The 24,633-nt window shown below is 42.8% G+C and overlaps 1 protein-coding gene across 4 annotated transcripts in view; it reads right to left on the bottom strand.

The window, feature by feature from the left end:
• The window catches only part of ZGRF1 (zinc finger GRF-type containing 1), a 181,164-nt gene that overhangs the window by 109,245 nt on the left and 47,286 nt on the right, over window positions 1-24,633 (bottom strand). For 3 of the 4 annotated variants that reach the window (XM_040328973.1, XM_040328974.1, XM_040328976.1), the window contains exons 8-12: window positions 22,317-22,367; window positions 8,319-8,418; window positions 4,349-4,440; window positions 2,953-3,082; window positions 858-1,468 (exon numbers count right to left, since the gene is read on the bottom strand). In XM_040328973.1, coding sequence (XP_040184907.1) covers window positions 858-1,468; window positions 2,953-3,082; window positions 4,349-4,440; window positions 8,319-8,418; window positions 22,317-22,367 — 984 coding nt within the window. The remainder of the gene's footprint in view (window positions 1-857; window positions 1,469-2,952; window positions 3,083-4,348; window positions 4,441-8,318; window positions 8,419-22,316; window positions 22,368-24,633) is intronic. The other variant, XM_040328985.1, reaches the window with a different exon arrangement.

Raw genomic sequence — 24,633 nt, 5'->3', positions numbered from 1 at the left:
ATGCAAAAACTGTCCCATGTTATACCTTCCCAACTCCTGTCCTGAAAATATTTCTACCACAATACCTTTTGTGCTCCTCTTCTGTACATACTGCCTTCCCTCATATCCTCTGCACTCCAATTCTGCCCTCTTAAGCTTTGCTTTCCTCTCCGAACTCCTGTCCTACACATCCCGTCTGCTGTCATACCCTCGGCACTTATCTCCATAATCCTTTGCCATAATACTTCCTGAAGTCCTCTCCTGCACATGTTCCCTACCATCAAAGCCTTTACAATCCTCCCCTATACATACTGCCCACTTAAAGAGGTTGTAAAGGTTTGTTTTTTATTTTCTAAATAGGTTCCTTTAAGCTAGTGCAATGTTGGTTCACTTACCTTTTCCTTCCATTTCCCTTCTAAATGTTTTTTTCTTTGCCTGAATTTTGCACTTCCTGTTCCTCCTCAGTAAACTTGCCACCATCATCCGAGCGGTGGTTAGTCAGCCTGAACAGCTTACTGAGGAGGAACAGGAAGTGAGAAATCCAAACAAAGAAAAAAAACATTTAGAAGGAAAATTTAAGGAAAAGGTAAGTAAACCAACAATGCACTAGCTTAAAGGAACCAATTTAGAAAATAAAAAAACAAACCTTTACAACCCCTTTAAACACTTATTTTGCATTATTTGTAATATCACTTTATCTCTTCTGGATCCGAGACACTTTTGCTAGAACAGGTAAAATCAGATACTAAAATGACACCCCGCATATAAAACATGAAAAAAGAAAGTGAATTTTGTAAGGTCCTAGGACATGTTATATTTGTACAGCCAAACTAAAGGTGAATTTTTAAATACATATCTTAAAAAAGTTGAGTACAGACCTGCTCATCTCCTGTGTCATGGAAAACCAAGTTCTTTCTCTTCATATGAGGCACAGAACCACTAGCTGTAGTAAGAACATTTGTGATCCGCTCCACCCTTGAAACAGCAGCATTCTGACAGCCAGGTCTTTGCTTCAACAGACCATTCTGCTGTTCCTGGGCTAATTCTGTATCATCATTCTGGATCCCCTCTATTTTTTCAGGGTGTCTAAAGACGCTTTGTGCACAGAATTCAGTGTTCTCTTCACAGTTATTTTTTTGTGACTTTTCCGAAGAAACATCCTGATATTTTAACCATTTGCTTGGCTGATTACTTGATGGCTCAGGAAAACTTTTAGGTGGTCCCAGTAATGTAGGACCAGTGCCTAAGCATCTGGAAAGATAATTTCCACCTTGACCTTTGTCATCTACAATGGTAGACTGTTTTTCCTGGAAGCTGTAAGAATTCGTCTTTATTAAGGATCTGTATTGCTTCTGAATTTCAGGAACGTCATATTCACCATGCATAGGATCTAAGCTGGGACTAACAACAGTCTCTGGTTGAATTATTTGTGGTACTTGCATCTGAAGCCGGGACCGTAATTTTGATAGTTTTTCAGAGTTCACAAAATCTTAGGCGGAGATAAAAAAAAAAAAAAAAAAGGTAGTTTTAGCTACTTTGTATTGCCTTTCATTTCTAACTATCAGCAGTTCAGCACTATAAGATTACATTTTGGAGTATCATTGTGAACTGTTCATACTTGGTAATCTTTGAAAAAGACAAATCAGTAAAGGACTAGCAGCCAACAAAAGAATGTGTAGGCAATCTTGGTCGTTAGATTTATGCGTTTCACTCCTCAGCTTACTGTTAGCTGTCACCCGACGCTCATAAATTTTGCAGAATCTAGAACAGTGTTTCTCAACTTTTTTCAATCAAGGCACCCTTTAAAATGATGTACAACCTCGAGGCACCACATTCTAAAATGTAAAAAACTAAACCAATAGCTTTACATAACGCAGCAACATCCACACACATTAGAGGCAACTTATTGTTTCAAAGCAAATACACCTTTGCACACTGGTACTGACTAGTATTCCAAGGTTTCACTTCACCCTCAGTTTCTCTTCGTCATTCAGCTAATGTGACTCCAGTGCTGATGGAAAGGGGACAGGCTACCAAGGATGTGGTGCAGTTGCCGAAATCCTTTTTATCAATTGATGGTGCCATTGGTTGTTAGGACACCAGCACCTGGAAGGTTTTAATGGTGCACAATGAAAACCTGTTGTGCTAAAAAGGCAGGCTTCATCCACCTGCTGGCTTGTGTACAATCTTTGGGCATTTTGCCAAGGCATCCCTGAAGAAACCTGAAGGCATCCTGGTTGAAAAAGACTGATCTAGATAACTGTGACCTAATGTTTATGGATACATTTATTGGGGCAGATCCACAGAGATCTGCACCCGCGCAGCGTATCAGAGATACGCTACGCCGCCGTACCTTACCTGGCTTTAGTTCAAATCCTTAAAGATTTTGCGCCGTAAGTTACGGCGGCGTAGTCTATCTCTGGCAGCGTAATTCAAATCGGCGATTAGGGGGCGTGTTTCATTTAAACGAAGTGCGTCCCCGCGCCGAATGAACTGCGCATGCACCGTCCCTAAATTTCTTTTTTTTAACAAGACTAGACTAGAGACGACGTAAGAGAATGCGACGGCCGCGCGTACGTTCGTGGATCGTCGGAAATCGTCGCTAATTTGCATACTCGACGTGGAAAACAACGAGAACTCCACCCAGCGGACGCCGAAGTATTGCATCTAAGATCCGAAGGCGTACGAAGCCATACGCCTGTCGGATCTAACCCAGATGCCGTTGTATCTTGGTTTGAGGATTCAAACCAAAGATACGACGCGTGAAATTTGAAAGTACGCCGGCGTATCAGTAGATACGCCGGCGTACTCGCTCTGTGGATCTGCCCCCTAGTCGTTTATTTAAGCAAACAACCAACAGCTACCACAAACAGGTAGCAGTTTACTTGCCCCAGAAAAGACCTACATCTACCACAGAAATATCTAGGATAGTGATGTATATACGTTACTTTAGCATTTAGACTATTTTCTTACTGTGCTGCTCAAGGAAAGCTGAACGATCCATTAACTGTGCTCCTGGGCTCTCCACGGAAACGCATTGCCTTGGTCTCAGAAAAAATTGACGCGTTAGGTTGTCTGACTGTTCTTGTGTTGGTGTTTTAACCTAAAATCATTTACAAGAAAACAACATATACAATGCACACATATACCAATTGCTCAAGTTCTGTGGCTGTACAGTAAATAATTAACCAATTTAAAAAAAAAAAAATTCTACAAAAAATAATTGCTTCTGGTTTAGCAAGGAAATAAAAAATACTTAAACAAAATTTTCCATGCATGAAGAGGTACTTTACCCATCTATAGCTGCTGACTTTAAAGAAATGCATACCACTTACTGACCACCTGCCGCAGGAAAACATCACTACTTTGAAGAGGAATACCATTGTTATGGTAGCAGCTAGCTACCATAACCCCGGTATCCTCTTCAAGAGCAGGCGGTCCGCTTTCAGATAAAAGTGGTCTCTGTGGCAGAAATGGGGTCTGCTCCCTGGGCTGCCTGGTTCCCTCGCGCACAGAAGCGAATGCATACATGAGCAGCGCCCGCATATGAAAACGGTGTTCAAACCACACATCTGAGGTATAGCCGCAATCGTTAGAGCGAGAGCAATAATTCTCGCCCTAGACCTCCGCTGTGACTCAAAACAGCTCATGCAACCTGTAGATTTTTTTAAGTCGCCTATAGAGGTTTTAAGGGGAAAAATTAGACTCAACTTTGAAGCGTGACATGTTGGGTATCAATTTACTCGGCGCAACATTATCTTTCATATTATAAAAAAAAAAAAATTGGGCTAACTTTACTGTTGTCTTATTTTTAATTCAAAAAAGTTATTTTTTTCCAAAAAAAGTGCACTTGTAAGACCAGTGTGCAAATATGGTGTGACAAAAAGTATTGCAAATCTCAGAAAGAGGCTTGGCCCTGAAGTGGTTAAAAGCCCAAGAAATCCAGTGCTGTCTTCCACAAGCACAATTCTTCTGATCTTCCATGCAACCATTTGACATTGAAGTGCTAGCAGTCTATCCCTGGTCACACTCAGCCTCCCGCTACTGCATGTACGAGACTATGGACTGCAGGGAGACTGGTTCTGCAGCCTCCTGGGATGTATAATGCATATCCCCAGGAGGTTGCCGGTTGGCGTGGGCACCGAGGCAAAGAAAGAGGAAGTGGAAGCAAGCCCCCCCCCCCCCCCCCCAACAAAAAAAAAATGTGTAAAAAGCTTGAGTTTACAAAGAGAATGCTGCTGAATGTTTTTTTATAAGGTAAAAGTCTGCTTTAACAGCATGAAACTAAATTCTGTATTTTATAATAATATCCAGCTATTATATTATAGACTTCACACCATTAATATAACTGATGCAATCGTTCACCGACCTTAGAGTCTATCCATTGTGAAAACTCCCAGTCACAGTCAGATCCTGGAGTTCCCACAATCCATTGTGGAAGCGAACATTGCACTGAGGAAACTGAGGGTAAAGAGTAATACTATATTAAAAAACAGCAATCATTATCGATAAAAAGAAAGCTTACCAGAAGATGGTTTATTTATCATAAAATTATTACATTTAAAGATCTGGAGGTAAATAACAGTAAAACCTGTAATGTAGGTTAAACGCATTCTCAGAAATGGTCCAATAAACCATAAGCTGCATATATCAATGTATTGCAATGAGTAGTAAGGCCTAGTACACACGAGAGGATTTATCCGCGGATACGGTCCACCGGATTTATGCGGATTTTGATCCGATGGAGTGTACTCACCATCGGATCGAAATCCGCGCCGAAATCCCATCGCGATGACGTGTCGTCGCCGCGATGATGACGCGGCGACGTGCGCGACGCTGTCATATAAGGAATTCCACGCATGCGTCGAATCATTACGACGCATGCGGGGGATCCATTCGGACGGATTGATCCGGTGAGTCTGTACAGACCAGCGGATCAATCCGTTGGGATGGATTCCAGCGGATAGATTTTAAAGCATGTCTTCAAATTTTTATCCGCTTGAAATCCATCCCAGGGGATAAAAATCCGCGGAAACAGATCCGCTGGAGTGTACACACCAGGGGATCTATCCGCTGGAGCCGGTCCGCGGATCAATTTCAGCGGATGGATCCTCTCGTGTGTACGGGGCCTAACAGTAACTGCTTTTTTGCATGAGACAAAAAGAGTATAGTAAAGCCTCAGACCGAGATCTCTTTAATTTTCGTAACATTCAGAACTAAACATTAAAAATCTGCAACCAAGTAAGGATCGCTTCTGTTTTCCAAAAGATAAAAAAATAATTCCTAGAAAAACAAAATGGGGAAAAAAAAGAAACGCTTAGACTGGGAAGAATAATTGTGGTTGCTTTTGTTTCAGGGACATGGGTACACTAACAGTTGCCTCTTTTAATTTATATTAAAAGAGACAAAAGATTCCCTGTTTTTATGGCTTGGATAGGAACATGCACAATCATTCAAGAGTCCAATGGGTATATGCTGCTCATTTTGCAAGCCTAATCAATAAAACACATTGCCTCAATCAGAACTATAGGCAGATTTTCAATTATTAGTACATCATTAAATGTTGTCTTTTTTTGTTAAGTACCCAAAGTTAACTTGGTATCAGCCTCTTGCAGCAGAGGAGGAAGTTCCGCTTTTTTTGCACCCTACCCCCCTCCACTGCCACATTTGCCTTTTTTGGGGGGGGAAAGGGTGGGTACCCCCTTTCTTCCACTGCAATCTTCTGGGACACATCACAGGTCACAGAAGACTATGGGGCCATTCACTAAGCACAGCATGACCTGCACATGCACAGAAGAAAATCGGCTGTGAAGCCACGAGTCTTCACTTCCTGTTTACCTTACTTCTGGTCTTGGCACCTGCTCCCGAAGCCAATTGAAGAATCAGCTTAAGTGAGGACATCACTGGATCCCTGGACAGGTAAGTGTCCTTATATTAGAAGTCAGCAGCTATAGTATTTGTATCTACTGACCTATTTTTGTTTGGGGGGGGGGAGCCTGGAGCTCCCCTTTAATGACAAGTTCATATCTGATGAAATGACAAGTGTGACATATGATTGTAGCTCAAAGTAGGTCTTCTAAATATTTCTGACCATTGTTGAATTACTGTCTTTATCATGCACCTATTTCACTTATGCCTGTCCCTTGTCCCCACAATGCAGCTTTGGAATAACAAGGTAAATGCCTGTACTCAAGAAATTCTTGTTTTATGATTAGACACAATGAGGAGAAGTTATCAAAACTGGAGCAGGCAAAATCTGGAGCAGTTGTGCATGGCATCATTTTCAAAGCTTAACTAAAGAAGCTGAAGATAGAAGCCAATTGCTTTGCAATGCACAACTGCCCCAGATTCTGATAAAACAGTGTTATTTGCTATTAAAACCTCAGTTTGTATTCATTTTCAATATAACATTAAAGTGGATGTAAACCCTCACATATACTTAGTGAAGAGAACAGCCTCAGATGATACACAGAGATTAAACACATTTCCCTACATAGATTTTACTTGTATATGTGCTGTCTTCAACTTTCTAGACTGTGTTAGAATTTTTCTTCCTGTTCCACCACTGGGTGTGGATTCTTGGCATACAACAAAGACAGCTGATTGGAGGAAAGGCACACATAGGCAGAAGAAGGAAGAAATGTGCATAGCTGTGCTGTGAATAGACCAGCTCTCTGCTAATCTATTTCTTTGCACCATCCCCGACACAAATTTCAGGCTGGTTTTATCTCGGTTGTCGGAGAGCTTGTCAAAAGTTATCATGCTGATAACAGAAGAACAAAGCAGCAGAAAGACACAAAACTTAGGGCTTTGGAGGGAGAAAGTAAACACTACAGATATATGTGACTAGGTCCGATTTAATGAACCGGATTTACATCCACTTTAAAACAACAAATTATATACGGAGTGAAATAAATGTGTTTTAATATAAGGGTTAAAGTCATATAGGTAGATTCAGTAAGAGTTAGGCCGGCTTATCAGTAGATAAGCCGACCTAACTCAGAATCTATGCCAACTTATGTTTAAGTGTATGCTCAAACAGAGATATGCTTAAACATACGGTATCTAAGATACGACGGCTTGCGCCGTCCTATCTTAGGTTGCAATATTTCCGATGGCCGCTAGGTGGCGCTTCCATTGTGGTCGGCGTAGAATATGTAAATTAGTACATATGCCGATTCACGAACGTACGCCCGGCCGCCGCAGTACATTTACGCCGTTTACGTAAGCCATTATCAGGCCTAAAAATATTCCATCTATTAGATGGGAATAACAATGTTAAAGTATGGCCGCCGTTCCCGCTTCGAGATTCAAAATGTTTACGTCGTTTGCGTAAGTCGTCCGCGAATAGCGATTTACGTCGTTTACGTCCACGTCGAAATCAATAGGCCCGTGCGGCGTACTTAGCCGCAATGCACACTGGGAAATGTAGGCACCCGGCACATGCGCAGTAAAATAAAATGTCAAAAACGTAAGGTCAAGCCTTATTGACATAAAACACGCCACCCTTACACACATTTGAATTCCGCGCCCTTATGCCCGCCCGCATTAGGCTACGCCGCCGTAACTTAGCAGGCAAGTACATTGTGAATCATGTACTTGCCTAGCTAACTTACGGCGGCGTAGCCTAAACACGCTAAGCTACGCCGTCGTAAGTGTAGGCACATCTACATGAATCTACCAAATAGTTTTTAGCACACAGCAAACAACTTGAATCTCTGGGGTTGATTTGCTAAAGGCAAAACGAAAGTGCACTTTGCACCCTGTAAGTTCACTTGCCCCAGAGCTTAGTAAATGAGGTAAAGCTTCACATTGCAAAGAGTACCCAATCACGTGTAAGGAGAATAAAAAGAATAAAAAACAGCATTTTTGCTTGCACATGATGGAAGTCAGCAGAGCTTCTGCTCATTTACTAAGCTATGGAGCAACTGAACTTGCAGAGTACAAATGCACTGTGCAAAGTGCACAGTTTATTTGCCTTTTGTAAATCAAAGTTTTTATTTAATTCTCAGTGTACAGAATGGGAGAGTAGAACAAAGAATGGGCTACTGTGTAAAACAAAAGTATAAAATGTAACTCTCAAATAAACAGGCCCCAGTTATATTATCATGTCTGTATTATATTAAAAATCAATGCAACTTTTTAAAAAGCATATACAAAATATGCATCTATGTACATAATGTTAGATGGATGGAGTTGAGGACTAAATTACTGGCACATAGGATTTTCAAGGTATTTCAAGTTTAAAAAAAGGGAGTTGTTGCCACCTGGTGGTGAAAATGTATTACCATCACCTACAATATACCAGCTACTCCTGTACGTACTTTCAATTTACTTACAAGAATTGCTTTCAGGAGGGGTCATAATGTGTGCCATAGCAGTTTGGGAAGGACCACTGTAATCAAAGTCATTCTCATCCAATGCAATAATGGGAGAATTCTGGAAATAAATATAGCTTTACTGTAAATTGCTAAAAATGTACCATTGGCAGAAGACATTCGTTTTGCGAAGATCACTCAGGCAGCAATATAAAAAAAATAAAACGATTGTGTATAAAACAACACACATAAAAAAAAAAAAAAAGAAGAAAATTACTTATACATATGTCAAATTTCATGTGCCTCCAAACAATTCAACACTATTAACCACCTCAGCTCCAGAAGGTTGTATCCCCTTCATGACCATATCATTTTTTTTCATACAAATAGAGCTTTCTTTTGATGGTATTAGATAACCACTGGGTTTTTTACGATATAAAAAAAAAAAAATTATTCTGCTAAATGTTTTTGATTAAAAATAGATAAATGTATACCGATTGGTTTGCATAAAATGTATAGCGCCTACAAACTATGGTATATACAGTATACTGGAATTTTTATTTTATTTTTTTTATACTACAAATGACGGCGACCAACAACTTATAATGGGCTTGTGATAGTGCAGCTGGCAATCTGACACTAACTGACGCTAGGGGTGGGGGGACTGCCACTGACACTAATACAGTCATCAGTGCCAATACTTTTCAGGACTGAAGGATGGCATGATTGAAAAAACCTTCAAACAGCAACTCAATCAACCACAACATGGAAGAAAGGGGAAAAAAGAGGAGGTGGGTTTATTGAAAAACCAACAAGACTTAAAAGTAATCACAGTACAAAATATGTTTTAAAAAGGGCAATAAGTGGAGTGGCACCACTCCACTTATTGCCACCCTTTTTTAAACATATTTAGAGCACCTCCTCTTTTTTCCCCTTTCTTCCATGTTGTGGTTGATTGAGTTACAGTTTGGAGGTTTTTGCCATCATGCCATCCTTCAGTCCTGAAAAGGATTCCTAAATTGGAGGTCACTTCATCATCATCTGAGGACCACAGGGATATCCAGTGAACCCAGAGTCCCTTCGAGACCGGAAATTCCTTTAAACCAGTTGCCATCTGCGACATGTGTGGTTTATCCAGAGTCTTCATACCAGTTGATGCGATTTGCCATCGGGATTTCACACGCATTATCAATCTGCCTAATAAGTAGATCCACCGGTTTCGGTGAGAGTATTCTCCCTTACTCCTTTGCAAGAAGGCTTATGAGATGACCCTTATGCCGCGTACAGACGGTCGTTTTTTGTGATGAAAAAAAACGACGTTTTAAAAAACGTCATTTAAAATGATCGTGTGTGGGCAAAACGTCGTTTTATGTCTTCAAAAAAACGACCAAAAAAAAATTCGAACATGCTCGAATTTTTTGTGTCGTTTTTCAAAACGTCGTTTTTTGTTTCACAGAAATTGACCGTGTGTAGCAAAAACGACGTTTTTAAACCCGCGCATGCCCAGAAGCTAGTTATGAAGTGAGCTTCAATAGAAAAAAGTGGTGAAACGTAACCTCGCTTTGCTAGAGCATTGTGAAAAAACGATGGTGTGTAGGCAACATCGTTTTTGAAAATGATGTTTCAAAAACGTCGTTTTATTTCATGATTTAAAACGTCGTTTTATTTCATCACAAAAAACGACCGTCTGTACGCGGCATTAGGCCTTGTACACACAGGCAAACATGTATGATGAAAACGGTCCGCCGGACCGTTTTCAGCGTACATGTCTGCCCGGGGATTTCTGTATGATGGCTGTACACACCATCGTACTCGATACGCGGCGACGAGGCCGCGCCGTCGCCGCGACGATGACGCGGCGACGTGCGCGGCCCTGCCAGTTCAATGCTTCCACGCATGCGTCAAAGTCAATCGACGCATGCGAGGGATGGCGGCCGCTCGGACATGTACGGTAGGTCTGTACAGACGACCGAACATGTCCGACGGACAGGATTCCAGCGGGCTGTTTCTAAACAAGTTTGGAAATATTTGCCCGCTGGAAAAAGACCCGGCGGGCAAATGTACGCTGGAATCCTGTCCGCTCGGCTGTACAGACGACCGAACATGTCTGCTGAAACTGGTCCGCGGACCTGTTTCAGCAGACATGTTCGGTCGTCTGTACGGGGCCTAATTGTTACACGTCTGATTTGATTATCACATTCCATGGTTTTTTGAATGGACTTCATGTGGACGTCTTTATTTATGTCTCACTTTTTGCACATTGAGGCACATCTCACTTTGTGCGATTTGAATATATAGGTGTAGCACTACCCCCGAAGGAACTGCAGGATTAGATTTGGGTCCGTCCTTACTGTTCACCACATTTGTCCTAGGGGTCCTTCTTGAAAGGTTACAAATGTCCACACCAGCACTTGGTTTCCTTTGCTTCAAATGTTTTATTAACAAGTTCCTTTAGAGGGACAGAGGGTTGTCCCACACTGGATTCGGCGACCACCGGATAGGCCTCTCTCACTGGCCTAGCAGCCAAAGCGAAGCTCACTCAACAGTCTCTGCCACAGACTTGATGAACACTGTTGAGTCATTACACGGTCCTCTGCCACAGAATCATGTAACTACACAAAACACAAGTTCCAAGAAAGATTACACAGCTCACAGTGTCAGGATCTTTCAGCCGAGCCGGCCGCACTGTGAGTTATTTTAGTCAGGACGCATCCTCTAATTGAATCCTCAATTATTCGGCTCCTTCCTGCAAAGAAGACAGCACAGGATCATCCCTGGACCAGTAGGCCCCCAGAAATGTATGGGCCTACTTTCAGCAGCGGTGCCCCAGGCCAGCAGGCCCAGAGACCAAAAGTTTGCTAATACATCCATGAGGCCAGGAGGGCCACCAGGTCAGGATCGGAAGACCCCGCCAGAACAGCGTCTGCCCCTTAAGTACCCCTTCCCAGAATGCACAGCGGCGGAGACCACGCCACTGAGCTGTTTCTGGGCAAGAGGCACCCAATACACCCAGCCCATTGCAATTCCAATCTTGACCCCTGGTGAGAGCGACACCCACTGTCAGGTGGAAGATGCGCAACACAGCCGAGGCTGGAACAGAGACCCATAATTTGGCATGAAAATCTGAGCTAAACTACAGCTCAGATAACTACATTTACAAAATAGCGCCTACTCAACAGGAGCAGGGCGCTACATAGGTTTGATAAACATTTGTGCAAATACCGCGGGGTCTAAAGAAAATCAATAGCACCTTCTTTTTATTCTAGAGGTCATATGCTTTCAGAAAATATACGGTTTTGGGGGTCTTTCACAAATTCTGAAAGATGTACGGGAAAAATGAAAACCTTCAGATTTTTGGTGAAATTTGGATATTTACACTTTTGCGTCTGTTCAATTTTCACCATTTCGCAAAAAGGCGCAATTTAAAAGTTACAAATATTAGTAATTTATTAACTCAATATAGGTTAAGCTTTTATATTTGGTTGGAATTTTGTAAAATGTACTGTGTTTTTATCTGCTAATAATGGTTTTAGTGTATTTTTTGCAAATATATTATTATTATTATTATTATACAGGATTTATATAGCGCCAACAGTTTGCGCAGCGCTTATATATTGGTTTGATAAACATTTGCGCAAATACAGCGGGGTCTAAAAAATCAGTAGCAACTTCTTTTTATTCCAACTATCATGTGCTTCCAGAAAATATATGATTTGGGTGGTATTTTACAAACTCTGAAAGTGAAAAATAAAAAAACAAAAGGAAAAATTTCAAGAATGGTCTCGCCACCTGAGTGTACAAAATGGAGCACAGGGCCTGGCAGCGAAAGGGTTAGGGTTTCCCCCCTAATAGATTTAATTTGTTTGGAGACACATGAAATTTGACACATTTTATAAGTTAATTTCATTATTTTTCTTTTTAATTCTATTTATTACATACACCAATGCCCCATTCACACCTTAGAATCACAGCAAAATGCTGGATGCATTCGCAGTGCCATTATTTTTTAATGCCACCTGAAATATGGTGCAATTTTTCGGTGATTGTCGTGCAACAAAATGTGCAAAAAGTGTGACAAAAACACCACACCACCAAATGCGCCTGGCTCAGTGCTAAAAGTTGGTACACGAGCTTCTTTGGCGCATTTTGGAGCTAAGAGGTCCATTCAAAATGAATGGTGTCGCTCCAAAAACGCACCCCAAAAATCGCACAAAAAAATGCGATGCTGCAGCGTCGTTCAGGTGTGAATGAGGCCTAAGTGTGATTGCAGCTTGTTATGCCGCATATACACACGATCGGTTCGTCTGATGAAAACGGTCCGATGGACTGTTTTTATCAGACGAACCGATCGTGTGTGGGCCCCATTGTTTTTTTTCCCCCATCGGTGAAACAACTTAGAACCTGTTTTCAAGTTATCTGATGGTTAAAAAACCGATAGAAAAAAACGATCGTCTGTGGGCAAGTCCATCGGTTAAAAATCCACGCATGTTTAGAATCAAGTCGACGCATGCTCGGAAGCATTGAACTTAATTTTTCTCAGCACGTCGTAGTGTTTTACGTCACCGCGTTCTGACACAAACAGATTTTTAACTGATGGTGTGTAGGCAAGACTGATGAAAGTCAGCTTCATTGGATATCTGATGAAAAAATCCATCGGTCCGTTTGCATCGGATGAACCGATCGTGTGTACAGGGCATTATTGTTCTTGATAGGAAAACATTTAAATTTATATAAAAAAAAATGCTTAGAAGAATAAAACGAAACATACTGTAAGCAAGATTCACACAAGACAACTCCATTACCTGCAGTGACTGACTGAAAGGACAAGCTGATGGTGATAGAAAGTTATTGCTTGAATCAAAGGGTAGACTTCCATGTGGGCTTCTATCTGGAGAGCAGCTCCAATCTAGCATTGAGGCGTCAGGCCTAATCATGACTGCACTACATGCCGATCCTTTCACTTTGTGACCTTGAAACTCAACTGGATGATCAGCCTGATAAGGGTATATGACACACACATGGGACAATATATGGTTTTAAGGTTCTATATACATTTTTGAAATGTCTAAAGGACCACTCCACTCAAAACTGATAACTCAGTTTTTGGTAGAAGCAGTATTGTTAAAGCACTAGATGGTTGCATACGTCTCTGGGGGACTTTATAATGAGATATATGTGCTTGAGTTCCTGGGTCTACACAAAGTCCCAATCTCCTTGTTGGATGTTTTATTTATGTTATTTGATTGAGAATGAAACAGGAAGTACATGTGATGGGAGGGCCCGTGTAACCCAGAATCTCTTGGAAAGGTTGGGAAACCCTTGGTTCAGCTCCCCATGCACCTCCTATGTCTAAGTGATCCTGTGTCCATTAGGGGCACAGAGTAACTGAGAAAATATGACTCAGATTACGTAAAATGGGACAGTAATATTTATCCACAATATCTCCCAGGATATATATATATAAAGACTCTTCTTAGTTCCACGGGCCCTCCCATCACAGTACTCAAGATATATTTAAAGCGGAGTTCTACCCAAAAATAGAACTTCAGCTTTTTGGATCCCCCCCCCCTCCGGTGTCACATTTGGCACCTTTTAGGGGGAGGGGGGAGCAGATACCTGTCTAATACTGGTATTTTGCTCCCACTTCCGGGTATAGATACTCGAGCCACCAGTGGGTATCTACGCCATATTCAGCGCCTTGTCCACCCGCCCCCGCTGTCTTCTGGGAGACACGCAGGTCCCAGAAGACAGCAGGGACCAGTGGGAATGCGCAGCGCGAGTCACACATTGCACAGTAGGGAACCAGGAAGTGAAGCCGCAAGGCTTTACTTCCTGATTTCCTTACCGAAGATGGTGGCGGCAGCACCCGAGAGCCTAACGACAGATCGGCTTCGGGTGTCATTGCGGGCACCCTCGACAGGTAAGCATCCTTTTTTAAAAAGTCAGCAGCTGAAAAAATAAATCAGCGGAGCCCCCCTTTAAAAAAAAAAAAAAAAAAAAACACAGGGAGTGACACGCTCTCATGTCCCGTACATACGATCTGAAAATCGGATGACAGATCGTCTGACTTTTTTCACTTACTAGTCGCCAGGAGAAATTGAATAGGTTAGTAAAGTCACGAAAATTCTCGTACGACAAAATAAAATGGTAGTGATGATTATGTGTTGTAATGTATTTGTATTGTATTTTTGGACGACAACTGTACTGACTAAACGACAATCGCACTGTCTGGCATCGTACGAGGAAAATTTTTGTGCTTGTTCGATCTAATAATATCGCATGAACTGTCGTGATTGGCTCTCAAATGCTCTTTACTAACGATCCGATTATTGTACAATCGTGTCGAAAAGCAGTATTTTTCGTTCGATTTTCGGATCGTGTGTACGGGCCATTAGGCTTCACATAATTTAAAGAGGAGATCCACCCAAAAGTGGAACTTCCGCTTTAAGTGTTGGTGACCCCAACATGTCAAGTTTGGCATGTCATTTTTTTTTGGAGGGGGGGGTACCCTGTTTTCACAGGCACCCAGCTGCCACTTTCTCCCCTGGTGTCGCAGTCCCAGAAGGCATATTTTTTTGTAGCTGCTGACTTTTAAATGGATGGAGCTCCGATTTAAATATAATTTTTGAGTTGCCTGTCCCTTTAACCACTCGACCTCTGGAAGGTTTTACTCCCTTCATGATCATTTTTTTCTATTCAACACTGTGCTAATTTAACTGGCAATTGCTCAGTCATGCAACACTGTACGCAAAAGAAATTTATAGAATTTTTTCCCCGCATATCAAGCTTTTATTTGGTGATATTTGCTCATTATATTAATGAAAAACGACTGAAAATTTAGAAAAAAAATATGTTCTACTTTCTGTTATAAAACATATTCAATCAAATCTAATTTCTTAAAAAAAAAATAAAAAAAAATTATTCAGCTACATGTCGCACATGCTGGCAGTGATCAGGGCATTTTTGGGGACACTAGTATAGTTCTGCCCAGGATACTGATCCATACAGACACTATACCAGCAATGGCGGTGATCAGCGAATTATAGGGTGACTGTAATAGTGTGTGAGAAAATCTGGCGCTAACTGACACTGGCTGGAAGGGACACTAACAATGACGCTGCTAGTGACACCAATGCAGTGATCAGTGATAATACTATACAATGTACTAATGACACTGGCTGGGTGACAGGAGTGATCAGAAGGACAATCAAGGGGTTAACTGGGTACCTAACAAGTGTATATAAAAGTGTATGTGTGACGCTTTTACGTACAGATCTGGCTGGGTCTCTCCTTGCTTTCAGTTCTGAACAGTAACTGATAGCAGGGAGAAATCTAGCCAGAGCCTGTGCTTACAAACACACATATCTCTGTACTGTAACTGGTCACAGTCGATCAGCAGGTATACAGCCAAAATGATTGGCTATAACCTGCTGTCAAACTCAAGCTGTGTCCATTCACAGCACAGATCAGCAGGGGGCACGCACCTATAAACCAGGAAGTTCTCCGTGATGTACAGGTATGTTGGATTGCCTGGGGCTACCGGCCCCCCAGCACTAAATGTACTGCTGGTGATCGGCAAGAGGTTAAGTCACTTAAATGATACTGCTCAGTGTAACCTATGCATTCCACATTGGAACTCCATCCAAAAACCAAGATGTAATACACGTGAGCTTATAAGTCCTTAGAGGTGGTGCTGTGTTTTTTTTTTTTTTAGGCTTTTTTCTTTTATTACACCTGGTGATCTGACATGTAACACACATCTTGTCTCAGGCCGCGTACACACGGTCGGACAAAACCGATGAGAATGGACCGAGGTTCAGTTTCATCGGTCCAAACCGACCGTGTGTATAGCCCATCGGTCTGTTTTCCTTCGGTCCAAAATTTTAAAACATGCTGCAAAACCGAACCGATGGACCGCTGCCCGATCGGTCCAAACCGATGGTTAGTACAGAAAGCATCGGTTCAAAACCTGCGCATGCTCAGAATCAAGTCAACGCATGCTTGGAAGCATTGAACTTCGTTTTTTTCAGCACGTCGTGTGTTTGACGTCACCACGTTCTGACCCGATCGGTTTTTGGAACGATGGTGTGTACACACATCAGACCACTTCAGCGGTGAACCGATGGAAATGGCCCATCGGACCATTCTCATCGGTTTTGTCCGACCGTGTGTTCGCGGCCTCAGAGTGTGTACATTTTGCATGAAGCAGCAAAGCAGACACCTTTGGACAGCAGCATTGTTAGTCAGGGGGAGAGGATATTGTTGGACTAGCAGTTTTAGATGAAGTTGACTGAAGCTGAACTTCAACACTTTTTAGGCAGTTACAGCAAACAGTTTATTTTTTATTTTTTGGGGATAAAGGTTTTAAACAATAGAATAAAAGTTGATCATTGTAAGCACCTCTGTCTGTGTTAAATGGTTTGTCTCAACCCTCTAACTCAGAGGTGGGCAAACTACGGCCCGCGGGCCGTATACGGCCCGACGGACCTTTTAATCCGACCCCCGGGCGGATCGCTAGAAATCTGAATTTGAAGTCTGAATTTGCAGCCGAAAGAATTGCGGGTGTTAGCCGCACCTCTTTCCCGCCCCCCCGCTGGTGCAGCCGAAGAAACCCGTGGGTGTTTCCCGCCCCCCGCTGATTCAGCCGAAGAAGCCATTGGAGCTGGCCACGCTTCCTTTCCCGCCCCCCGCTGACGGCATTCCCAGCCGCCCGTCACCACGTGGAGTGAGTGTCCCCGAATTCAAAAAAGTCCCCCAATTCCCGCCAAGTAATGACCCGGTCCCGACTCCTCACCTCACACTGTGCACACTGCACAGGCTGCTGTAGGAGACCCGAGACGGCCGAGGACTGCAGGCAGCAAAACACTGACAGGACAGAGATTTCATCATCATCATCATCAGGTACTTGCTTGTGGGGATGCTGGCAGCAATTGATGGCACACTGGCAGCAATTGATGGCACACTGGTGGCACACTGACAGCAATTGATGGCACACTGGCAGCAATTGATGGCACACTGGCACCAATTGATGGCACACTGGCAGCAATTGATGGCACACTGGTGGCACACTGGCAGCAATTGATGGCACACTGGCAGCAATTGATGGCACACTGGCAGCAATTGATGGCACACTGGCAGCAATTGATGGCACACTGGTGGCACACTGGCAGCAATTGATGGCACACTGGCAGCAATTGATGGCACACTGGTGGCACACTGGCAGCAATTGATGGCACACTGGCAGCAATTGATGGCACACTGGCAGCAATTGATGGCACACTGGTGGCACACTGACAGCAATTGATGGCACACTGGCAGCAATTGATGGCACAATGGCAGCAATTGATGGCACACTGGTGGCACACTGGCAGCAATTGATGGCACACTGGCAGCAATTGATGGCACACTGGCAGCAATTGATGGCACACTGGTGGCACACTGACAGCAATTGATGGCACACTGGCAGCAATTGATGGCACACTGGCAGCAATTGATGGCACACTGGTTTATGTATGTCTTAGTGATTGATTAACATCACAACTTCATTGATTTGAAATTGATACCCTTATTTTTTGTATGATTTTTGCTTTTGCTCATCACTGCCACACACATGCAGCCATGCATTGCACGTGTGTGGCAGTAATGAGCAAAACTAAAAATCATACAAAAAAAAAAAGCTATCAATGAAGTTGTGATGTGAATCAATCACTAAGACAATAAGACATACATAAACCATAATTTATGACACAGCATACATTGTAGTTTGGCAGGACTTTTTGGGGACAATGTCTGCAGTCTCTGATCCTCTCTAGTATCATGTCTGCAGTCTCTGATCCTCTCTGGTATCATGTGCGCAGTCTCTGATCCTCTCTGGTATCATGTGCGCAGTCTCTGATCCTCTCTGGTATCATGTCCGCAGTCTCTGATCCTCTCTGGAAATTTTCACTAATATGAGTCACAACTAGTGAAAAATGTTCATTGTTTTGGGAAATTTTGTTTAATAAATAAAAAAAAATTTCTTGTAAGGCAACCTCACTTTTTCATTGTTTAACTATAACAAGTACTCGTACCAGTTGTCCAACAATGATATTTACTGCTTTTTATAAAGAAATACAATTGATTTTAAGCAGTATTGAGTTTAGCCTTTTGGCCCGGCCCTCCAAAATATTTTTAGTTTCTCATGTGGCCCCATCGAAAAAATAATTGCCCACCCCTGCTCTAACTGCTACTGTCTGGACAGCATGGTCTGTTAAACTTGCATAATAACAGACTTAATGGCTGAATCACCAGGTGAAAATGGTAGAAAAAAAAGCCTTAAAAATGAATTCAGACACCACATCTAATGCCGTGTGCACACGACCGTTTTTCCTGTCATGCAAAAAAACGAAATTTTTCTCAACGTGATTCCTCTTAAGCCTGCCTTGCAATGCATATACACATTCATGAAAAAAAAAGTTTGAGCAAAGCGCGGTGACGTACAACACGTACGATGGCACTAGAAAGGGGGAAGTTCCATTCGAATGGCACAAACCCTTTGGGACGCTTTTGCTAATTTCTGAGCATGCGCGTAATTTTTCCCCTCGAAAAAGCATACACACGATCGGTTTTCGCAACGAGAAAAAGAACATCGGGAAAAACGATGAGAAAAAAATAGAGCAGGTTCTAATTTTTTTGCGGGCAGTTCTCGTCGAGAAAACTGCTATGGAGCATACACACGATCGGTTTTCACGACCAATCAAAAAAATGGCAGTTTTCTCGACATGAAAAACGGTCCTGTCTACGCCGCATTAGAACTGGTAAACTGCAATTTAATATTTATTTTAATTTTTTGGGGGGTTTAACACCACTTTGAAAATCGTGAAAGAACTGGGAAAAGAATGTATTGGGCATATTCAAAATATTCTACCATTGTGCAAATTTATGAGAGATCTTTTGGGATAGCCAAAGCAGTTCAATTATGTAAATATTTTATATACATGAACAATACAATCTACTAACAAAACAAATGTAAAAAAAACACAACCGAAACACATGCACACAAAGTATAATTATTCAAAACTCATTCCACGTACACACGATCATTTTTCGGGTTGTAAAAAACTTTGTTTTTTAAAAATGTCATTTAAAACGATCGTGTGTGGGCTTCACACCATTTTTCGGGTTCTGAAAAACGACAAAAACAAAATTCGAACATGCTACATTTTTTAACGATGTTTTAAACGTTGACGTTTTTCGGGTTGTAAAAAATGATCGTGTGTGGGCTTTAACAACGTGAAAAACCCGCTCATGCTCAGAAGCAAGTTAAGAGACGGGAGCGCTCGTTCTGGTAAAACTACCGTTCGTAATGGAGTAAGCACGTTCATCACGCTGCAACAGACAGAAAGGCGCGAATCGTCTTTTACTAACACAAAATCAGCTAAAGCAGCCCCAAAGGTGGCGCCATCCAAATGGAACTTCTCCTTAAGGCCCCAATGCACACGAGACACAGATGCAAACTCATCTAAACACATAAGCGTTTAGTTAAGAAACATCATAAGACCCTCCCTAAGCTCAAAAAACTGTATTATTTAACCACAAGTTGTGGATTATCCACTTGCCAAATCACCTGACCACGTCACCTGCCACAAGTTGTGGATTGTCCACTCGCCACGTCACCTGCCACAAGTTGTGGATTGTCCACTTGCCACATCACCTGCCACAAGTTGTGGATTGTCCACTGGCCACGTCACCTGCCATGTCAACTGGCCACGTTACCTGCCACAAGTTGTGGATTGTCCACTTGCCACATGACCTGACCACGACACCTGCCACAAGTTGTGGATTGTCCACTTGCCACGTTACCTGGCCATGTCACCTGCCACAAGTTGTGGATTATACACTTGCCAAATCACCTGTCCACGTCACCTGCCACAAGTTGTGGATTGTCCACTTGCCACGTCACCTAGCACAAGTTGCGGATTGTCCACTTGCCATGTCACCTGGCCACGTCACCTGGCCACATCACCTGTTCACATCACCTGCCACAAGTTGTGGATTGTTCACTTGCCACATCACCTAGCACGTCACTTGCCATGTCACCTGCCACAAGTTGTGGATTGTCCACTTGCCACGTCACCTGGCCATGTCACCTGGCCACGTCACCTGGCCACGTCACCTGGCCACATCACCTGCCACAAGTTGTGGATTGTCCACTTGCCACATCACCTGGCCACGTCACCTGCTATGTCACCTGGCCATGTCACCTGCCACAAGTTGTGGATTGTCCACTGGCCACGTTACCTGGCCACATCACCTGGCCACAAGTTGTGGATTGTCCACTTGCCACGTCACCTGGCCACATGATGTGGATTGTCCACTGGCCACATCACCTGGCAATGTCATCTGGCCATGTCACCTGCCACAAGTTGTGGATTGTCCACCTGCCACAAGTTGCAGATTGTCCACTTGCCATGTCACCTGCCACGTCACCTGTTCACATCACCTGGCACGTCACCTGGCCACAAGTTGTGGATTGTCCACTGGCCACGTCACCTGCCACAAGTTGTGGATTGTTCACTTGCCACATCACCTGGCCACGTTACTTGCCACGTCACCTGCCACAAGTTGTGGATTGTTCACTTGCCACGTCACCTACCCACATCACCTGCCACAAGTTGTGGATTGTCCACTTGCCACATGACCTGGCTACGTCACCTGGCCATGTCACCTGCCACAAGTTGTGGATTGTCCACGTCACCTACCACAAGTTGTGGATTGTCCACTTGCCACGTCACCTGGCCATGTCACCTGCCACAAGTTGTGGATTGTCCACTGGCCACGTCACCTGCCACAAGTTGTGGATTGTCCACAATGCAATACAAGCAATTACAGTTTTTTTTATGGTTTTTCATCATTTGCCATCATTTTTGAGATTTCTAATGTAAAAAAATAGGTCACCTTTAAAAACGCCTATATACGAAATTGCGGCAAAACGCTGGTACCGCGTTTTGCCACGTTTAGCAGCGTTTTGCGTCTGAAACGCGAAAACTTTTGCGTCTGAACCCATTTTTTTGCTTCTGAAAAAACGAGCATAAACGCAACTGCCGAAAAATGCAGAAAAACGTGACAGTGTGCATGGACACATAGGATAACATTGAATGTGTTCAGGGGCAGTTGAAAAAGCTGTCCAAATGCCTCTGAACACGCGTTTACCAGCGTCTCGTGTGCATGGAGCCTTATAGTGCCGTCCTACGTGTTGTACGTCACCGCGCTTTGCTAGAGCATTTTTTTTTTTCACGATCGTGTGTGGGCAGCGTCGTTTTAATGATGAAGTTGAAAAAAAAGTGTTTCTAGAGCCTGAAAAACTTCGTTTTTTACAACCCGAAAAATTATCGTGTGTACGCGGCATCAAGCTGTTTCTGCTTCTGGTGCTTGGTGGAAAACTGTTGCTTTGTTAATGTCTCCTCTTTCCCTCCCCACTGTACTACATGCTTCTGAATTTTCAACTGATATTTTAGCTAGGGATGGACAGTGGTGGTGTGGATCAGCTGGTGCCTTTATCCCCCACTAGATTTCCTAGCACCTAGCTCTTCACTCCAAGCCACAGAATGTAGCAAACGGAGGTTTAAGGTTTGTGCTACTATTCCATGAAGTAAATATGCCAACCAACATAAAGTCAGATTACCTTCACTTAATTCAGTTGGCTAAAACCTAAATAAAACTATTGTAGTTCTGTTGGAACTCATTAGCACCCCAGACTGCCCCCTATCAACTTTTTTATGAGAAATTAATCAGCTGGACTGGATTTCCATTGTGCCTGCACTTCTGACCACAATATGACAAATGTGGATAGCTAAAAAAAAAAAACAAGACTGCCGTATAAGGGCTGAAGCAGGTGAAAGCATCTGGTAAGATTGGTCCATAAAGACCCTGTGAGATGAAGGAAATTCAACCATCCGTTGTCTACTCAAACGTAAAACATCGGTTTTGGATGGACTGACCCTTTCTTCATATAGAAATGTACTTCAAATAGGCATTTACCATGGCTGAGGTCATTAGGATAGTTTGCTCCTCCTGACATACCGGCAGTATCTACAAACAGAAAATAGGTAGTGTCATTGTATGGGGAAAGGACAGGTTGCCATTATCTCACAGAACCCAATACATTGGAACATCGGATTATGAGCATAATACGTTCCAGGAGAATTCTCGTAATCCAAAGCACTCGCATATCAAAGTGAGTTTCCCCATGGAAGTCAAAGGAAACAAAAATAATTTGTTCCGCATTAACTTCAATGGCATGCAATACCGCATGTGGCCAGAGGTGGGGGGGGGCACCGGAGAGCCTCGGAAACACTCGGAAAGGCACAGGGACAGCTCGGCTCATCTCGTAAAGGCTCGGAAACACCCAGGAGTGGAGTATTTCCGAACGGCTCCGCTCAGCTCTGCTCCGGCGCCCCCACACCTCAGGCCAAATGCGGTACTGCACACCCCGTTGGCTTTAATTCTGCTCATTTTGCGAGACAACACTCGCAAACCCAGTCAGAATTTTGAAATAAAAGTTGCTCGTCTTTCAAAACCGAGGTTTCACTGAAATGCCATAATAGACCTCAAAATCTGAATTGAATAATGAAAACCAACATTGAGTTTGTTTTTAAATAGCAAAGTTGCTGATTAGGCCCCTTACACACTTGTATAACTTGTCCCACGATTCGGGACTGCAAAGTAGCATGACAAGTCATTCCCTATGATTTCCAATGACCACCATTCATATTAGTTTATGACTTCAAGTTCTGACCACTTTAAACTAGTCCCTGCACTACTTTGGTCCGATTTGGATGCAAGTTACAGTCATTCCCTGAAATCGTGGCAAAATCGTGGCCACGATTCGGAGCAATATATAGATAAAATCATGCGATTTTGAAGTCGCAGTAGTCTCAAAGGGGCCTAAATGATTGCAGATTTTGACAGTCTAGCACAGGGATCCTCAAACTACGGCCCTCCAGCTGTTGCGGACCTACACATCCCATGAGGCATTGTAAACCTCTGACATTCACAGACATGACTGGGCATGATGGGAATTGTAGTTCCTGAACAACTGAAGGGCCGTAGTTTGAAGATCCCTGGTCTAGCAATCACCAATAAAGGAAACTTTAATAAGCAATTCACTGCAAACTCTAATTCATTAGATATTGGCAGCTTGAAACATATGCAAGTTTACAAACTATTGTATGTTATATATTTTATCACCATTTATAGATTGTTTTTGGTACACATTAAAGTGTAAGTTTCCCTTTAAAGAAAATCTGTAAGGTGAACTTACACCGGACCCCCACCCCCCCAGTCCGGCTGTACTAGAGTCCCACAATCCCCCGCTGTCAGACACCGGGTCTCCGATTCACTGATCTGGGGATTTGAAACCCCTGTGGCTTAAAGGGGAGTTCCAGCTTGTTTTTTTTTCCACAAAAACCCCCCCCCCCCCCCCAGTGATGGTTTCAACTAATCCTAAACACAACTGATTTATTAATAAATGTAGATTTTATAATTAGTCTTTGTTAAAAACTCAAACTGCTCTCCTAAACGTATGTGCAAAAGAGGTGACCGCATTTCAATCTTCAGCAGTATAAATGCTTTAATCGTAAAAAACGATGCATAACATCACTAGGCCATGATAGAACAGGACTATAGTAGCAAGGTTAACATGTTTCACCTAATCGCAATTCACATTTTGGAGTTCCGAATCGCGTGCGGTATCACTGCAATTCTCATCCGCGATTCAAAGTAGCAGCAAAACGCGGGACTGTCGTGAATACCCTGTCACTTCCAATGGCACCCCAAACGCTGTGCGATTTTGTCCCGATTCATCGGGGGACAATCGTGGTAAAATCGCGCAAAGAGAATCGCGGGGCGCCTGTCGGCCAAAAGAGATCCAAGAGTTTCTTTTGGGCGTTCCGCTATTCTGTTTGCGCAATTTTACCATGATTGTGTTCCGACACACCAAGATGTGAATGGAGCCTAAGCGATTTGGTTCATGAAACATGTTAACCTTGCTGCTATAGTCCTGTTGTATCATGGCATAGTGATGTTATGCGTGGATTTTTACGATTTAAAGCATTTATACTTCTGAAGATTGGAGTGCGGTCACCTCCTTTGCACATACTTTGACAGTCTTTGTGTTCACGGACTAGACCAGCACCAGATCTTTAGTACCATTGTATCACCTGGAGCATTATTGCACTTTTCTTCCTCTTTTATTAGTTTGACACATGAAAAATCTGCATTTTCATTAGGACAATTTACATTCCAGTGCATTTAAACAGGTTTTGATGCATTCTAGACAACAACAAAAAAAAGTGCA

This window comes from Rana temporaria, chromosome 1 (genome assembly GCF_905171775.1).
Source record: "Rana temporaria chromosome 1, aRanTem1.1, whole genome shotgun sequence".
Classification (NCBI taxonomy): Eukaryota; Metazoa; Chordata; class Amphibia; order Anura; family Ranidae; genus Rana; species Rana temporaria.
The sequence above is the reverse complement of the archived record's forward strand: the minus strand, read 5'-3'. Positions and strand labels throughout refer to the sequence as shown.